General features: G+C 50.1%; 1 protein-coding gene across 1 annotated transcript; it reads right to left on the bottom strand.

Annotated features, from left to right (window-relative positions):
• Nucleotides 1-8,887: 8,887 nt before the first annotated feature.
• LOC119302993 (tryptamine hydroxycinnamoyltransferase 2-like) lies at nucleotides 8,888-15,423 on the bottom strand. The gene is made up of 2 exons (XM_037580073.1): nucleotides 15,017-15,423; nucleotides 8,888-9,970 (listed from the first exon to the last, which is right to left on the bottom strand). The coding sequence occupies exons 1-2, from the start codon at nucleotides 15,386-15,388 to the stop codon at nucleotides 9,026-9,028; spliced, it is 1,317 nt and encodes a 438-aa protein (XP_037435970.1). The 5' UTR covers nucleotides 15,389-15,423; the 3' UTR covers nucleotides 8,888-9,025.
• Nucleotides 15,424-18,406: the final 2,983 nt, after the last annotated feature.

Below are 18,406 nucleotides of genomic sequence, written 5' to 3'. Positions count from 1 at the left end.
TGCATGTCTCCCGAACCTGTAGGGTCTACACACTTAAGGTTCGATGACGCTAGGGTTGAAGAGATATTAGTATGCAGTAACCCGAAAGTTGTTCGGAGTCCCGGATGAGATCCCGGACGTCACGAGGAGTTCCGAAATGATCCGGAGGTGAAGAATTATATATAGGAAGTCAGGTTTCGGCCATCGGGAAAGTTTCGGGGGTCACCGGTATTGTACCGGGACCACCGGAAGGGTCCCGGGGGTCCACCGGGTAGGGCCACCTATCCCGGAGGGCCCCATGGGCTGAAGTGGGAGGGGAACCAGCCCCAGGTGGGCTGGTGCGCCCCCCTTGGGCCCCCTTGCGCCTAGGGCTAGAAACCCTAGGGGTGGGGGCGCCTCCACCTGGCTTTGGGGGCAAGTTTCCCCCCTGGCCGCCGCCCCCCTTGGAGATCCCATCTCCTAGGGCCGGCGCCCCCCTTAGGGGGCCTATATAAAGAGGGGGGAGGGAGGGCAGCTGCACCCATGCTCTTGGCGCCTCCCTCTCTCCATTGCTACACCTCTCCCTCTCGTAGAAGCTCGGCGAAGCCCTGCCGAGATCGTTGCTGCATCCACCACCACACCGTCATGCTGCTGGATCTCCGTCAACCTCTCTTTCTCCCTTGCTGGGTCAATAAGGAGGAGACGTCTTCCTCAACCGTACGTGTGTTGAACGCGGAGGTGCTGTCCATTCAGCACTAGGATCATCGGTGATTTGGATCATGACGAGTACGACTCCCTCAACCCCGTTCTCTTGAACGCTTCCGCTCGCGATCTACAAAGGTATGTCGATGCACTCTTTTCTCTCGATGCTAGATGAACTCATAGATTGATCTTGGTGAAAGCATAGAATTTTTTTATTTTCTGCAACATTCCCCAAGATAATATTTCAAGAAGTCTCAAGCATCTAAGATTGGGGATGCCCCGGTAGGCATCCCACCTTTCTTCTTCAACAACTATCCATTAGTATCGGTTGAACCTAAGTTTTTGCTTCTTCACATGAGTTGTGCTATCCTTGAAATGTCATTTTATTTTGCTTTGCTTGCTCTTTGAATAAAATACCAAGATCTGAAATTCTTAAATGAGAGAGAGTCTTCACATAGTTACACAATTATTTAGCTACTCATTGATCTTCACTTATATCTTTTTGGAGTAGTTTTTCATTTACTCGTGTGCTTGATTTGTATCCTATGAGTAAATGGTTGAATGAGTTGAATGCCATAAATCTGAAATTATATATGTTTCATATGCTTATCCCATGGGTAGTAATGACTTCACATCTAAGAAGTAGAGGTTGTAAATTTATTGAAGGTTAGCAAGCATTGTGTTGGTCACTTGAACAATTCATGAAAGAATATTGAAGGAAGAGAGATTTCACATATAAATATACTTAGACATCTTTTATAATTGTGAGCACTCATTAAGTATGACATGCTAAAGAGTTGATGTTGGACAAGGAAGACAACGTAATGGGTTATGTTTTCTCACATCTCAGTTAAAGTATATTGTCATGGATCATTGAAACATGTTGAGCTTACCTTTCCCCCTCATGCTAGCCAAAATTCCTTGTACCAAGTGGAGATACTACTTGTGCTTCCAAATATCCTTAAACCCAGTTTTTGCCATGAGAGTCCACCATACCTACCTATGGATTGAGTAAGATTCTTCAAGTAAGTTGTCATGTTGCAAGCAATAAAAATTGCTCTCAAATATGTATGACTTATTAGTGCGGAGAAAATAAGCTTTATACGATTGTGTGATATGGAAGTAATAAAAGCGACAGACTGCATAATAAAGGTTCATATCACAAGTGGCAATATAAAGTGACGTTCTTTTGCATTAAGATTTTGTGCATCCAACCCTAAAAGCACATGAAAACCTCTGCTTCCCTCTGCGAAGGGCCTATCTTTTACCTTATGTCTTTTACTTTATGCAAGAGTCAAGGTGATCTTTACCTCTCCCTTTTTCATTTTATCCTTTGGCAAGCACCTCGTGTTGGAAAGATCCTGATATATATATATCCAATTGGATGTAAGTTAGCATGAACTATTATTGTTGAAATCAGCCAAAGGTGAATACGTTGGGAGGCAACACTATAAGCCCCTATCTTTCTCAGTGTTCGGTTAAAACTCCATAACCATAAGTATTGCGTGAGTGTTAGCAATTGTAGAAGACTACATGATAGTTGAGTATGTGAAGTTTGCTAAATCAAAGCTCTGACATAGACCCTTCCTAAAAATAAGATGAATTGCAATTGTTTGATGACTGAGAATGAAGTTTGCTAGTTTTCAAGAAAGGTTATGGTCCATGCTTTAACATGTGAATTGCTTGTTACTTGTTCGTGAGAAGTTTTATGAGATGAACTACTGTTATGACATATAGTCATGCTAGAAAAGGTGATTGAAATTATCATTGATCAAACTTGTGCACCTGCTAGCATTCACACTTCATAAATTCTTTCTTTTATCATTTACCTACTCGAGGACAAGCAGGAATTAAGCTTGGGGATGTTGATACGTCTCCAACGTATCTATAATTTATGAAGCATTCATGCTATTTTATTATCTGTTTTGAATGATTACGGGCTTTATTATACACTTTTATATTACTTTTGGGACTAACCTATTAACCGGAGGCCCAACCCATATTGTTGTTTTCTTGCCTATTTCAGTGTTTCGAAGAAAAGGAATATCAAACAGAGTCCAAACGGAATGAAACCTTCGGGAAACTTATTTTTGGAACAGAAGCAATCCAGGGAACTTGGAGTGCAAGCCAGGGAAGCTTCGAGGAGTCCACAAGATAGGAGGGACGCCCACCCCCCCGGGCGCGCCCTCCACTCTTGTGGGCCCCTCGAGGCTCCCCCGATCAACTTCTTTCGCCTATATATTCCCATATACCCTAATACCATCGAACAACAAGATAGATCGGGAGTTCCGCCGCTGCAAGCCTCTGTAGCCACCAAAAACCTCTCGGGAGCCCGTTCCGGCACCCTGCCGGAGGGGGGGTCCCTCACCGGTGGCCATCTTCATCATCCCAGCGCTCTCCATGACGAGGAGGGAGTAGTTCACCCTCGGGGCTGAGGGTATGTACAAGTAGCTATGTGTTTGATCTCTCTCTCTCTCTCTCTCTCTCTCTCTCTCTCTCGTGTTCTCTCTATGGCATGATCTTGATGTATCGCGAGCTTTGCTATTATAGTTGGACCTTATGATGTTTTCTCCCCCTCTACTCTCTTGTAATGGATTGAGTTTTCCCTTTGAAGTTATCTTATCGGATTGAGTCTTTAAGGATTTGAGAACACTTGATGTATGTCTTGCCGTGTTTATCTGTGGTGACAATGGGATATCACGTGATCCACTTGATGTATGTTTTGGTGATCAACTTGCGGGTTCCGCCCATGAACCTATGCATAGGGGTTGGCACACGTTTTCGTCTTGACTCTCCGGTAGAAACTTTGGGGCACTCTTTGAAGTACTTTGTGTTGGTTGAATAGATGAATCTGAGATTGTGTGATGCATATCGTATAATCATGCCCATGGATACTTGAGGTGACAATGGAGTATCTAGGTGACATTCGGGTTTTGGTTGATTTGTTTCTTAAGGTGTTATTCTAGTATGAACTCTATGATAGATCGAACGGAAAGGACAGCTTCGTGTTATTTTACTACGGACTCTTGAATAGATCGAGCAAAAAGGATAACTTTGAGGTGGTTTCGTACCCTACCATAATCTCTTCATTTGTTCTCCGCTATTAGTGGCTTTGGAGTGACTCTTTGTTGCATGTTGAGGGATAGTTATATGATCCAATTATGTTATTATTGTTGAGAGAACTTGCACTAGTGAAAGTATAAACCTTAGGCCTTGTTTCCTACCATTGCAATACCGTTTATGATCACTTTTACCACTTGTTACCTTGCTGTTTTTATATTTTCAGATTACAAAAACCTATATCTACCATCCATATTGCACTTGTATCACCATCTCTTCGCTGAACTAGTGCACCTATACAATTTACCATTGTATTGGGTGTGTTGGAGACACAAGAGACTCTTTGTTATTTGGTTGCAGGGTTGCTTGAGAGAGACCATCTTCATCCTACGCCTCCTACGGATTGATAAACCTTAGGTCATCCACGGAAATTTGCTACTGTCCTACAAAGCTCTGCACTTGGAGGCCCAACAACGTCTGCAAGAAGAGGGTTGAGTAGTAGACATCAATCCTCCCCTCTCTTCCGCCAAACCCCGCCTCCACCCTGCCCTTCTGCCCGCCTTGCTACCGAAGAAGTACGTGATGCTGCGCGCCGCGGCATATCCCGCACCCCCCCCCCCGAGGCAAAGGAAGCCTAGGGCTCCGCTGTCCAAGCCCCCCGGCATGATCAACGCTGAGTGGAAGGCGGATGTGGAGCATCGGGAGGCTAGGGAGAAAGCGGCGCATTCTTCAGCGGCGGCGGCTGCGGAGCAAGCGGCCGAACAAGCGGAGGCGGCGCGCGCGGTGATGATGAGTCCACCCGGGCACCCGTACGCGGCCTGGAGCCAGCAAAGCGTCAGCTCTCCGGCCGGGTTCTCGTCGTCGCCGCACCCATGGAGCACGCCGTCGCCGAGCTATGCCACGGGGAACGCCCATGGCGGCTTCAACCCCAACATCACGTTCCCCCATGGGCACCCCATCCAGCGCACGCCCTCGCCCGCGTTCGCCGGCGTGCAGTACCCGCCGGACACTTACTCGCCGCTGGACTACGCAGCCTCACCGATGCCACCTCTCTGCCGCGGCCTCTACTCACAAGCCTCTTCCTCATCGCATCTCGGCGACGCCGACACGACGGAGGCCGACATGGAGGACTGATACGTCTCCGCCGTATCTACTTTTCCAAACACTTTTGCCCTTGTTTTGGACTCTAACTTGCATGATTTTAATGACACTAACCCGGACTAATGCAGTTTTCAGCAGAACTACCATGGGGTTATTTTTGTGCAGATACAAAAGTTCTCGGAATGACCTGAAAATATACGGAGATTATTTTTGGAAAATATAAAAAATATTGGCAAAAGAATCAAGTCCAGGGGGCCCACACCCTGTCCACGAGGGTGGGGGGCGCGCCCCCCTGCCTCGTGGGCCCCCTAGATGTCTACCGACCTCAACTCCAACTCCATATATTCTCTTTCGTGGAGAAAAAAAATCAGAGAGAAAGTTTCATTACGATACAGAGCCGCCGCCAAGACCTAATATCTCTCGGGAGGGCTGATTTGGAGTCCGTTCGAGGCTCCGGAGAGGGGGATTCGTCGTCGTCATCATCATCAACCATCCTCCATCACCAATTTCATGATGCTCACCGCCGTGCGTGAGTAATTCCATCGTAGACTTGCTGGACGGTGATGGGTTGGATGAGATTTACCACGTAATCAAGTTAGTTTTATTAGGGTTTGATCCCTAGTATCCACTATGATCTGAGATTGATGTTGCTATGACTTTGCTATGCTTAATGCTTGTCACTAGGGCCCGAGTGTCATGATTTCAGATCTGAACCTATTATGTTTTCATGAATATATGTGAGTTCTTGATCCTATCTTGCAAGTCTATAGTCACCTATTATGTGTTATGATCCGACAACCCCGAAGTGACAATAATCGAGATACTTCTCGGTGATGAACGTAGTTTGAGGAGTTCATGTATTCACTAAGTGCTAATGCTTTGGTCTGATACTCTATTAAAAGGAGGCCTTAATATCCCTTAGTTTCCATTAGGACCCCGCTGCCACGGGAGGGTAGGACAAAATATGCAATGCAAGTTCTTTTCCATAAGCACATATGACTATATTCAGAATACATGCCTACATTACATTGATGAATTGGAGCTAGTTCTATGTCACCCTATGTTATAACTACTACATGAGGAATCGCATCTGACATAATTATCCATCACTGATCCAATGCCTACGAGCTTTTCACATATTGTGCTTTGCTTATTTACTTTACTGTTGCTACTGTTACAACTACTACAAAACTGCTATCGTTACTTTTGCCACTGTTATCATTACTATCATACTACTTTGCTACTAAATACTTTGCTGCAGATACTAAGTTATCCAGGTGTGGTTGAATTGACAACTCAACTGCTAATACTTGAGAATATTCTTTGGCTCCCCTTGTGTCAAATCAATAAATTTGGGTTGAATACTCTACCGTCGAAAACTGTTGCGATCCCCTATACTTGTGGGTTATCAAGGACATCATCGCAGCCGGCTCGGCTGCGGCCGCCGCTTCCCCCGGGTTCGCTACGCAGGACCTCACCGATGTGGACGACGAGATCGACTATGGCGAGGAAGAGTCGGAGGAGGAGGAGGAAGAGGAGGAGGAGCCGGCGCGGTGGAGGAAAATCAAGAAGAAGAAGAAGAAGAAGAAGAAGAAGAAGGCCAAGTCCGGCGAGCCACGCATCAAATGGGCGTCCAAGGAAGAAGATTACCTCGCCGAAGCATGGAAGGTCGTCTGCCTCGACCCGGTCACCGGCACGAATCAGAGCATCGAGACGTATTGGGACCGCATCAAGGCCGAGTTCGACGAGCAGAAGCTCATCGACCCCTACTTCAAAGGCATGCACATGAAGCGGGGGTCGAAGGCGATGGCGAACCATTGGTCGCTCATTCAAACGGCGTGCAACAAATGGCATGGGATCGTCGAGGAGGTCGCGGCTCGCCCGGAGAGCAGCACCAGCGTCGAGGATCAGGTATCGCACGGCGTCCATGTTGCTGCCTTTCGCCGCGCGCGCGCTCTTTCGCCTTGTGCGCGCCCTGGGCGTGCCCTGGCGCGTGCTCTGGTGCTGACTGACGTTCTTTCTCGGCGCAGCTGCTGCGCATGTTCGCCATGTTCCGCGATGACAACTGCGACGCAGACTTCAAGTACCTCCACGTCTTCAAGTGGATCGACAAGTGCGAGAAATGGGCGGCCGTCCGACGCACCCTCGCCAAGGCCAAACAGACGTACAAGCCGGACGCGCCGACAGCGGGCGTGGCCGATGGGCGCCCGGACGGCAACAAAGGTGCCAAGAAGGCGAAATACGCCGAGTTGGCTGCCGCGCGCGTGCAAGAGTCCATCAAGCACTGCATCGCCGACGCCAAGACCAGGGCCGCTGAGCGAGAAGAGAAAACAGAGGCGAGGTGGGCTGTTTTGATTGCGAACAGCGCCGTCAAACTCGACTTGCTCCGCGCCAACGCCGCCGCGAAACTCAAAGCTCAAGACGCCAAGAAGAGGAACAACGACCTCGCCTTCTTGATGGACGGCGCTGACATGCTCCAGAGCGGCGACGAGAAGCTCAAGGCGTGGTTCTTGGCCGAGCGCGGCCTCATCCTGAACCAGATACCGGCGTCGCCGACGCCGCCGCCCAGCCCGGCGGCTGATGACGATGTCTCGGCCTCCGCGACGCCCAGCCCCACCGACGATGCCTCCGCCGCGCCCAGCAGCACAGAAGACGCGCCGAACAGCCCGGAAGCCGCGTCGATTCCTCCCAGCCCGCGTACACCGACGACTACGCCGCCGGAGGTTGAACTCGACGCTTGATGTACTGCTTCCACACCCTTCCTTTTTTGTGCGTCAAACTACTGCATGTCCTTTTATTTTGATCGCCGAACTGTGAACCGAGTCAGCGAACTATTGCGATGATCGCCGGTTTGTTGTTTCTTTAAGCAGGAATAATGGATTTCGAATATGGAGCGTCTTGGGGGCGACGCCTGGACGCGTGGCTGGGGAGGAACGAACCCAGGGGCCGATCTAGCGCCGGCTCGCCCCCAGGCCGGTCTTTTTCGGCGCCCCGGGAGGCCGAATGACTGGAGATGCTCTGAGAGAACGCCGCGCCGGACTGAGAGACGAAGACATCGTCAGGAGCTGGCGGCGGCTGCTGCAGTGAGCTGTGCTGTTAGCACGAACGCCGTCTGGAATGCAATGGTATGGATTGCTGCTGCGCACGTGCGCTGGGATGACGAGGACCAGCGGCTCCGGGCGCACGTACTCCATCTTATCTGTCAGCACAATGCGAGCGTTGGCATCGAACATGGAGACCTTGATCAACATGTACGTGGACGTTTTTGGCTGAGATGGCTGGCATGCAACGTCCCACATAGGGCAAACCACTCTGAAAACCACTTACATAGGCCTAGGGGGTGATTTGTCTGGTTTTTGAAAGTTGAGGGGACTAAGTAAGCCATTTTTTTATTTCAGAGGGTGATGTGGCCTAAATCTGAAAGTTTAGGGGTTATATACATTTAACTCGGTTTGATTGAAGGTTAGGACTTAGGAGTGAGGCAGGGCCCATCCCATGAAAATCAAGGAGGGTGGAGATTAATTAGGTATGAGATTCCCGTATTGCTCCGTGCGTATAGGATTATTGGTGTTGTTATTACCGCCGATTGCGAGGTGACTTCGTCTATCATAGAACTTTAATCGTCTTGCAGTGTTTCATTTATGTCTGTGTGTGGTGGCGGTGGTGTGCGTCCATATTCCGTGGTTGTAGAAGTTCAATTACAGCAATGCTACACACACGGGCTAATGACTACTGAATCAACAGACTCTTATTATCTGGCATGGTTTAATTGAAGATTAAGAGGGAAACGGGTCCACACCCATGAAAATGGGTGGGGGGGGGGGGAGGTTAATTAGTGTGAACATTCCTGTAATCCGCCCGTAATTGTCCGTGTGTCTAGGATTTTCGCTACGAGATTATGAGTAGAGCTTTGCTACAACTACGGATGTTTTACACGACTTTTACAGGCAAGGCTGAGGTGGGTTGTTTTAATTGGTGATTAGATGAGGCGGGCCCCACCCTGAAAATTAGGGGGAGAGATTAGTGAGGGGAGAAGGGTTGATGCGTAACTTCCTGTAAACCCAATCTGTACGTCTAGCATTTTTGTTATGAGTACTATATTTGTTTTGGAAAAGGAGACGTACTATACATTTTTGTAGTGTTACTCGTCTACGTATCTATACGTGTATTACTCGAAAAAACAATCTATACGTGTATTGCATGGTTAGTCCATGGAGTAGCATATCTGCTTGAAGGCCTGGACGTGTTGGTCATCGAGCGCCATGAAGAGGTCGACACCGCCCTTGGGGTCGCAGGACGGCACGAAGATCATTATTCCTTCGATGGGCAGGTCTGGCGGTAGGAACGCGCAGGGCGGCCCGCACCCAAAGTCGAGGTCGTGGAAGCGGAACCCGAGCCAGCTGTCAACCTCCAGGTCAGGGCAAAACATTCTCCCTGGCGTCGCTGCCGTCGACGCTAGCTCCTCGCCGCCGTCTTCAATAACGCCGCGCTCCGCCTCCCCGAAGTCGATGAACGACTGGACGTACTCGTCGTCGACGAGCGCGACGGCGTCCCGGATGGCGGCGACCACCGTTGGGTAGCTGCTGGACAGGAGGTCCCGAACCTGCATCCTCGGGAACGCCCAGAGCACCATGTTCCCGAAGAAGTCCATGGGCACGGGAGGCTTTGCGCGGCCGCGGCAGTTGACGGCGACCCTCACCTGCGTGAAATCATCCGGCGCCAGATCCCGCGCCGCCGTGATCTTCTTCCACGCGTGGGCAAGGAGGCACTGGAACGTGCTGCAGCGCGTGCCCACACGGGCCTTGAGGTCAGCGATGAACTCATCGGGGAAGTGCACGGCCAGGTTCTTGATCCTGTCCATGGGGAGGACACCATAGGAGTGGCTCAGGCTGCGCTCACCCTTGAACTCGATATTCCGGTGATCATAGGCCGGCGCAGGTGGGCTTCGGGGGAGAACGGTGGCCGAGCGATCGACGAACGGCGACGTGAGGACTGCCAAGTCGGTGCGGACGGCGCTGGCCCACGCGGTGTAGAAGACGCTCATGGACTGACCGTCAGCGACCTGGTGATGGCAGGCGGTGCCGATCACCAGACCGCCGCACGCGTACCTTGTCAGCTGCGCCTGGAAGATGGGTTCATTCGCACGTTCCTGCAACCGAACAGTGTCAAAAATCATCAGCATGTTTTCAACCCTAGAGTACTGATATGCTTTATGTTAAGTGTAGAAATCTTATCCTTCGCCAAAAAAAAGTGTAGAAAAATCTTATTCGGACGTGTAAAAATACTCTGCATCTCATTGTAAGATGATGAAGCGTTCCTACTCCCATCGATGGGGAGCCGCAGGCATATATTGACGTGTGCGGCACAATGCCTTGGGTTACAAGATAGAGTACAAGAGTTTGAAAAGGATACTAGAAGGGAAGGAGGTTGAGATTACATAAACTCTAACACCCTCCCTTAGTCTCAACTATCCTAAATTAAGATTGCTCTTAAACTCATCAAATGATCGTGTTGGTAGTGCCTTGGTGAAACCATCCGCCACTTGATCCTTGGACGGAATAAACCGTATCTCAAGTTTCTTTGCTGCAACCCTTTCTCGAACAAAGTGAAAATCAATTTCTATATGCTTTGTTCTTGCATGAAACACTGGATTTACAGACAAATATGTTGCACCCAAATTATCACACCATAAACAAGAAATCCGATTATTCTTGATTCCCAATTCCTCAAGGAGTGACTCAACCCAAATGACCTCGGCAGTTGCATTAGCCAAGGATTTATATTCAGCCTCTGTGCTTGAACGTGATACAGTAGCTTGTTTTCTAGCACTCCAAGAAATGAGATTTGACCCAAAGAATATTGCAAAGCCTCCAGTTGATCTTCTGTCATCACTACAACCTGCCCAGTCAGCATCAGAGAATGCACTCACAAGAGTAGAATTAGAACGTTTGAAATGAAGTCCTATTCTCATAGTATGCTTCACATATCTGACAATTCTCTTGACAGCTGACCAGTGTGCAGAAGTAGGTGCATGCAGATATTGGCAAACTTTGTTGACAGCGAATGAGATATCTGGACGTGTGAGAGTTAAATATTGCAATGCTCCCACGTCACTCCTATACCTTGTACTTTCTTCCTCTTGAAGTGGCTCTCCATCATATGCTGAGAGTTTTTCTGAAGAAGATAAAGGTGTAGGTACTGGCTTACAATTTTTCATACCCATACGAGACAAAAGTTCAGTGATATATTTCTCTTGCTTTAACATAATGCCATCTTGAGTTTTCTTGACTTCAATACCTAGGAAGAAGTGCAAATCACCTAGGTCCTTCAAAGCAAACTCTGAACTCAGATCATGCAGAAGAGCATTAGTGGCATTCTGTGAAGAACTTGCAACTATGATGTCATCAACATATATAAGCAAGAAAATAACTACTCCTGCCTTGTTATAAATAAACAAGGATGTATCAGCCTTTGAAGCAATGAAACCAAGAGATTTTAATTGTAAGCTCAATCTGGAGTACCATGCTATGGGTGCTTGTTTCAAGCCATAGAGTGCTTTATCAAGCTTGCAAACAAAATGTGGAAACTTCTTACTTGCATACCCAGGTGGCTGTCTCATGAACACTTCCTCTTTCAGAACACCATGCAAAAACGCGTTCTGTACATCTAGCTGTCTTAGGCTCCATCCTATGGACACAACAATGGCTAGCACAAGTCTGATGGTTGCAGCTTTCACAACAGGACTAAAGGTGTCCTCATAATCAATGCCATAACGTTGCTTGAAGCCCTTTGCAACCAAACGTGCCTTATACCCGTCAATGGAGCCATCTGCCTTCTTTTTAATCCTGTATACCCATTTGCAATCAATTATATTCGTGCCTTTCTGACTTGGTACAAGATGCCAGGTCTTGTTTCTCATAAGCGCAGAATATTCCTCATTCATTGCCTTCTTCCACTTAGGATCATCAAGTGCACTGCTCACAGTTGTTGGCTCTCCTGAAATACACAACATACCATATCATATAGTCCCATCTGTTCTTACTTTAGGATTTCGTATACCTTTTTGCAATCTGGTCATAACTCTTGGAGAAGCCACAGATCGGACTGCAGGCGCACTTGTTACAGCGGATCCAGGAGAATCTGGCGCTGACGCAGAAGAATCCGTCGCAGCATGCACAAGAGATCCTGTGGCCATCGGTGCGGTCGCAGCTTCCGCAGGCACACGGGGAGTAACTGCGCGGCGCGGCACAGCGGATCCGCTGCCAACCTGCGGCTGCATGCGCACGCGGGGCGAGGGGAATCCGGACCCGCTGCTGTCCCCACCGGTTGCTGACGTGCTGACGCGGGAGTGGCCAGCCCGTGCGCCGAAGCTGCTGCTGGTGGGAGCGCGATCCAAGGGGGATTCTGTCGCGTGATCCAAGGACTGCACGCGTGCAGGCGTATCAGGCGCCGCCGGATCGTCCTCGTCATCCGTGCCAGGTTCGTCTCCTTCTTCAGCATGAAATATAGGCTCATTTTCAGCTAAATTTTCAAGGTTTTGATCATTTTGAGCGCCGTTTTCAGCAGGAACCTGCACATGCATAAGAGAAGAGGCAGTGCTAGCAGGAATATCATCACATTGGTTAGTACAATCATCGCCCCCATGATCAAATGACCGAAGATGTGTAGGAAGGAGAAGAATTTCTTTTCGGAGGAGCGGACCGGCATTGGGATGAAGTGATGTGAAGGGAAACACAGACTCATCAAACACGACATCTCTAGATATGTAGACCCTACCAGTGGGAACGTCAAGACATTTGACGCCTTTATGCATAGGACTATAGCCTAAAAAGACACATCTCTTAGAGCGGAAAGCGAGTTTACGTGTGTTGTAGGGTCTGAGATTGGGCCAACATGCACATCCAAAAACACGAAGAGACGTGTAGTCGGGTGTAACACCAAGGAGACGTGTAATGGGTGTTTCAAGTTTGATAACTTTGCTTGGAAGCAAGTTGATAAGGTATGTGGCCGTTAAGAAGGCTTCATCCCAAAACTTAAGTGGCATGGATGCATTTGCTAGCAGTGCTAATCCCATATCCACTATGTGACGATGTTTCCTCTCAGCAGAGCCATTCTGTTGATGAGCATGAGGACAAGAAACATGGTGAGAGATTCCAAGTTTTTGGAAGAAAGAATTCAATTTTTCATACTCACCACCCCAGTCAGTTTGCATAGCAATAATTTTGGAGTTTAGTTTGCGTTCAACAAGATTTTGAAAATTGATAAAGACTTGGAATACATCAGATCTTTTTTTCAATAAGTAAATCCAAGTAAATTTACTATAATCATCAATGAAGCTTACATAGTAGGAAAATCTTCCAACTGACGTAGGGGCCGGTCCCCATACGTCTGAAAATATGAGTTGTAATGGAGAGGTAGATGCACTAACAGAAATAGGGTAAGGCAATTGATGACTTTTTGCTTGTTGACACGGATCACAAACTGACTCAACACTAGGCTCATAAGAGAGTTTATTTTTGCTAAGAATATATTTAACTATGACTGAAGACGGGTGACCCAAACGACTGTGCCACCTTGAAGACGAAGGATTGGTGACAATATTTGCTTGTTTATATGACCACGAAGATGATGACGATATGAGTGGGTAGAGACCTCCGACGCACCGGCCTCTAAGGATGATTCTCCTTGTTGCCAAGTCCTTGACCAAGAAAAAATAAGGATAAAATTCTATGAGAACATTGTTATCAAGAGTGAAATGATGGACGGAAACAAGATTTTTGGAAGTTTCTGGAACATGCAAGACATCTTTTAAGTGCAAGTTTTTCATGGGGTTTTTAACGATTGAACTACCAATATGCGTAATATTCATACCAGAACCGCTTGCCGTGCGGATTTGATCACCTCCATTGTACTTCTCCCGCATCGTCAACTTGTCGAGTTCACCCGTGATGTGATTAGTTGCTGCACTGTCAGCATACCAATTTGTGTCCACACCATAGGAGACTGCATGCGCCTCCTTTTCTTCTTGATCATTCTCTTCATAGAGAAACCAGCATACACGTGCACCTCCTGGATGGTGCTTGAGGCATATCTGACACTCTGGGAAGTCATGCCGCTCACGCACCTGCTGCTGTTGCTGCTGCCGAGGACGTCCTCTGAAGCCGCCGCTGCCATTAGAGGGAGAGGGCTGGCGGTCACCGCGGTCACCACTGCGGCCGCGCCCCCTTCCTCCTCGCCCGCGATAGGGTCTGCCGCGAGATGAGCCACGGCCTCTGTAGACTGCATTGGCGGATGTATGAAACCCGCCTGAGGAAGAGTCGCCCAACATCTCCATCCTTTGATCAAAGGCAGAGATCTGGGCAAAAAGATCATCGGTGGTGATGCTGTTCTTGACAGCGCTGATTGCCGCCACCACGGAGTCGTAGTCGCGATCCAGACCTGCAAGTATGTAGTCCACCATCTCCGGATCAGAGACGGGACGACCAGCAGCAGCTAGTTCATCCCCGAGACTCTTCATCTTCGCCATGTATGCTGAACTTGACATGGTGCCTTTCTTGGTGTTGGTGATCGCAATCCTCAGATTGGTAATCCGAGACTGCGATTGTGAGGCGAAGAGGTTGTTGATTGTTGTCCAAAGCTCGAAGGTGGAGTCCCTCCCGACGACCTGTGCAAGAATCTCAGGAGACATGGAGTTGAGCAGATATGACAGAACCTGTTGATCTTTGGCGATCCAAGGTCCATACAGAGGGTTCGGCTCTTGGGCCGTAGTTTTGTCCGCTTTTGTGACCTCCACCATCTTGGGCGGAGCGGCGTCGGAGTTATCGAGCAGCCCGGTGACCTGCGCACCTCGCAGGGCTGGGAGAACCTGCGTCTTCCAGAGGATGAAGTTCCCTCTCGCAAGTTTCTCTGACGGAGGCAAACCTAGGTTCAGGGCGACGCCGGCTGAGGAAGTCATGACGGCGATCGCGGATATGATCTAGGGTTTTGTTTTCTGGTTTGTGGTTAGATGTATGGAAGAGGGGCTCTGATGACCATGTAAGATGATGAAGCGTTCCTACTCCCATCGATGGGGAGCCGCAGGCATATATTGACGTGTGCGGCACAATGCCTTGGGTTACAAGATAGAGTACAAGAGTTTGAAAAGGATACTAGAAGGGAAGGAGGTTGAGATTACATAAACTCTAACACTCATCACCTTTTCGGCCTTCGGGTAGAGGTCGTTGATGTGCGCGGACACGTCGTGCGCAAGCGCGTCCGCAAGGTCCTCATCTACGGTGGCCTCAAGAACAAGCACCCCGGCGTCGTTGAGGTGGAAGCACTTCCGGCCGTGGTCGTCGGCAGCAAACCTCCCGGCGAGGTGCGGGAACCTGGCGACGGCGGCGACGAGGCCGGCCTTGAGCGCGTCGTTGGTGGGCGCCGGCGCGTTCCATGCGAAGACGGCTGGGATGTACCCGTCGGTGGAGGCGCGGTCGAAGACGGTGAGAGGGACCTTCTTCCCGCCGCCGCGGGCTGCCTCCTGAGAAGGCTGAAGCACCGTGCTCTGCGTGATCTCCACCATCACTCCCATTGCTGGAACACGCAAGCTAACTAATGATAGTGTGTGTTTGTATTGTGTTGTGTTGGTTAGCGTAGGTTAGTATGTGCATGTATATATAGCGATTTTTCCTGGCCAGCCGGCCAAGCCGAATACCCTCGAAGGAACAATAGGTTGGCTGATTAGTCAAAAATTGGGTTGGTAACGTTGACGCCGAGCACCAACCCCCGCCAAGTGGGCATGCGTGTGGCTACTCGGTTCTCAAACGGCGCAGAGATTTGTAATAAGCGGGCAACCTGTCCTCCTGGCATGCCAAGTGAATGGTGTCCGTACGTACGAACATTCCTTCTTGAATTGTCGGCCTTCCGAAAACAGTCTCCTCGTCAATACAACGTATATCAGTCTACCACATGTTTCATTATCTAGTTGTGGATGAGCTAGCTTAACATTGAAGTTGCGCGTAGATGTTCAACCGCGTAATCTTTCGTGTTTGTCGCCTTCGAGTTTTTCGGGGAATATATACGGAATTAGTGGAGCTACCTTTACGGTGTATAATTCGTTTTTGTGTTGTAGTCTGAGTACAAGAGTGATGATATCATGATGTGTTTGATGCATCACGGACACAATTACACAAAGCACAAGATTAAGCGTCTCTAATGTATGGTTGGTTAGACAGCAGTGTAATATCTTGGTAGGTGTTAGACTATGTATAGCTTCTGTACCTATGTACGTATATGGTACATATTGTAACACAACCATTATATATAATGAGATAAGCCACCCCTAGAGGGTTGTGCTGGTTCCCCAAAACTTATTGTCTTACATGGTATCACGCTAGGTTACGATCGCTTCCGCTTCTAAACCCTAATACCCGCACCGCCGCCGCAGCCGCCGCCGCCTTCACCTCCGCAGCCGCGCCACCGATCGCGCCGCCGCCATGTCGAGCGCCGCCACCACCGGTTCCACTGCTGCGGGCTTCCTCCCGGCCTCTCTTGCGGCTCTGCTCAACCTCCCGCTCGATGCCGTCTCTGTTCCGGCTCCGATCGGGACAAGGAGCATCGGCTCCGTCTTCTCCACGCCGCCGGCGCCCTCGCTTGGGCGTGACCTCGTGGTCCACACCGCGGCGCCGCCGTCCGCTGCGGACTCCGCAGGCGTCGTCCCGCCGCTCCTGCCGCAAGCGGATCACACTGCCCCGCTGGCGGGGTTGGCGGCGTCCGCCCCGGCCGCGGGCCTTGCGGCGTCCGCCCCGGCCGCGGGCCTTGCGGCGTCCGCACCGGCCGCGAGCTTTGCGGCGCCCGCCCTGGCTGCGGTCCCGCCTCCTCCCGCATCGGCTTCGGTGCCTCCGGCTGCCTCCATGGTGTTTGCACCCCAGGCAGCCTCCTCGATGGGATTGTCTTCGCCGCCGCCGTTTCACTTCGGTCATCTCATCACCATCAAGCTCTCCGCCGACAACTACATCTTCTGGCGTGCGCAGGTTCTCCCGCTCTTGGGGAGTCACTACCTGCTAGGCTACATCGACGGATCGCTTCCCTGCCCACCCGCGCTGGTAGACAGCGTGCACGGTCCGGTCTACAATCCGGCCCATCGCGTCTGGACGGGGCAGGACCAGGCGAACCTCTCCTCCATCCAGGGGTCGCTCTCGCCGGAAGTTGCCGGCCTTGTTGTCTTCGCGAAGACGTCTCATGAGGCCTGGACCATCCTTGAGCGCACCTTTGCAGCGCAGTCCCAGGCTCGTGTCTCTGCACTCCGTCGTCAGCTTGGAGAGTGTCAGAAGCTTGACTCCACTGCCACTGAGTTCTACAACAAGGTCAAGGGCCTCGCCGACACATTGGCCTCCATTGGACAGCCCCTCACCGACTCCGAGTTCAACTCGTTTATTGTCAATGGTCTTGATGAGGAGTATGATGCCTTAGTCGAGATCATCAACGAGCGGGGCAACTCGACATCCATGCTGGCACACGAGGTTTTCTCTCGGCTCCTTCTCACTGAGCAACGGGTCGAGACTCGCCGCACCAGGGGCACTGGCTCCCTCTCGGCCAACGCCGCCACCAAGGGTGGCCGCTCTTCTTCATCACCCCGGTCTCCCTTGGGGCTGCCACCGTCGCCCGCCTCGGCCCCCCCACCTACTGCGACCTTACCGGGGGCTGGCGGTCCACGTGTGTGTCAGCTTTGTGGCCGCGATGGGCACTGGGCCTCCAAGTGTCATAAGCGCTTCCAGCGAAGCTTCCTTGGTCTTGGCAATGACGGAAAAGATACACGCAACAATGCCCGTTAGGTCGCCATGGCTGATCGTCCCGCGCCGCAGAAGCAACAGGGACACACTCAGTCCTACTCCATCGATCCACACTGGTACATGGACTCTGGGGTGACAGAGCATCTAACCAGCGAGATGGGGAAGCTTCACACTCGTGAACCCTATCATGGCTCCGACAAGATCCACACCGCCAATGGAGCAGGTATGCACATCTCTCATATTGGTCAAGCATCTCTTCTCACTAGACATGCCAATAGGAGTCTTCAGCTTCGCAATGTTCTTCGAGTTCCATCTGTGACCCGTAATCTTCTTTCAGTTCCTAAACTCACACGTGATAATAATGTGCTTTGTGAATTTCACCCTTTTGATCTTTTTATTAAGGATCGGGGCACGAGGGACATTCTTCTTAGTGGGCGGTTGTGCCAGGGCCTCTACCGTCTGGAGCATCCTGGTGTCGCTCGTGTTTTCAGTGGAGTTCGGGTCTCTCCGTCACAGTGGCATGCTCGTCTTGGTCACCCGGCCACACCTATTGTCCGTCATATTTTGTGTCGTCATGAGCTTCCTAGTTTGTCTAGTCATAAAGATGTAGCAGTGTGTGATGCTTGTCAGCAGGGGAAGAGTCATCAACTTCCTTTTTCGGAGTCCAGTCGTGAGGTGAAACATCCTTTAGAACTTGTGTTTTCAGATGTATGGGGTCCTGCTCAGACTTCTGTCAGTGGTCATAATTACTATATCAGTTTCGTTGATGCTTATAGTCGCTTTACCTGGCTTTACCTTATTAAACGCAAATCTGATGT

This window comes from Triticum dicoccoides, chromosome 1B (assembly GCF_002162155.2).
Source record: "Triticum dicoccoides isolate Atlit2015 ecotype Zavitan chromosome 1B, WEW_v2.0, whole genome shotgun sequence".
Lineage (NCBI taxonomy): Eukaryota > Viridiplantae > Streptophyta > Magnoliopsida > Poales > Poaceae > Triticum > Triticum dicoccoides.
Note: the sequence above shows the minus strand (reverse complement) of the source record. Positions and strands in the feature narration are given on the sequence as shown.

Excerpts from the sequence above, each read along its gene's own strand:
- LOC119302993 (XM_037580073.1), bottom strand. The coding sequence starts at position 15,388 with ATGGGAGTGATGGTGGAGATCACGCAGAGCACGGTGCTTCAGCCTTCT. Across the intron at positions 9,971-15,016 it reads TCTACCCGAAGGCCGAAAAG|GAACGTGCGAATGAACCCAT; the intron begins GTGATGAGTGTT and ends GTTCGGTTGCAG.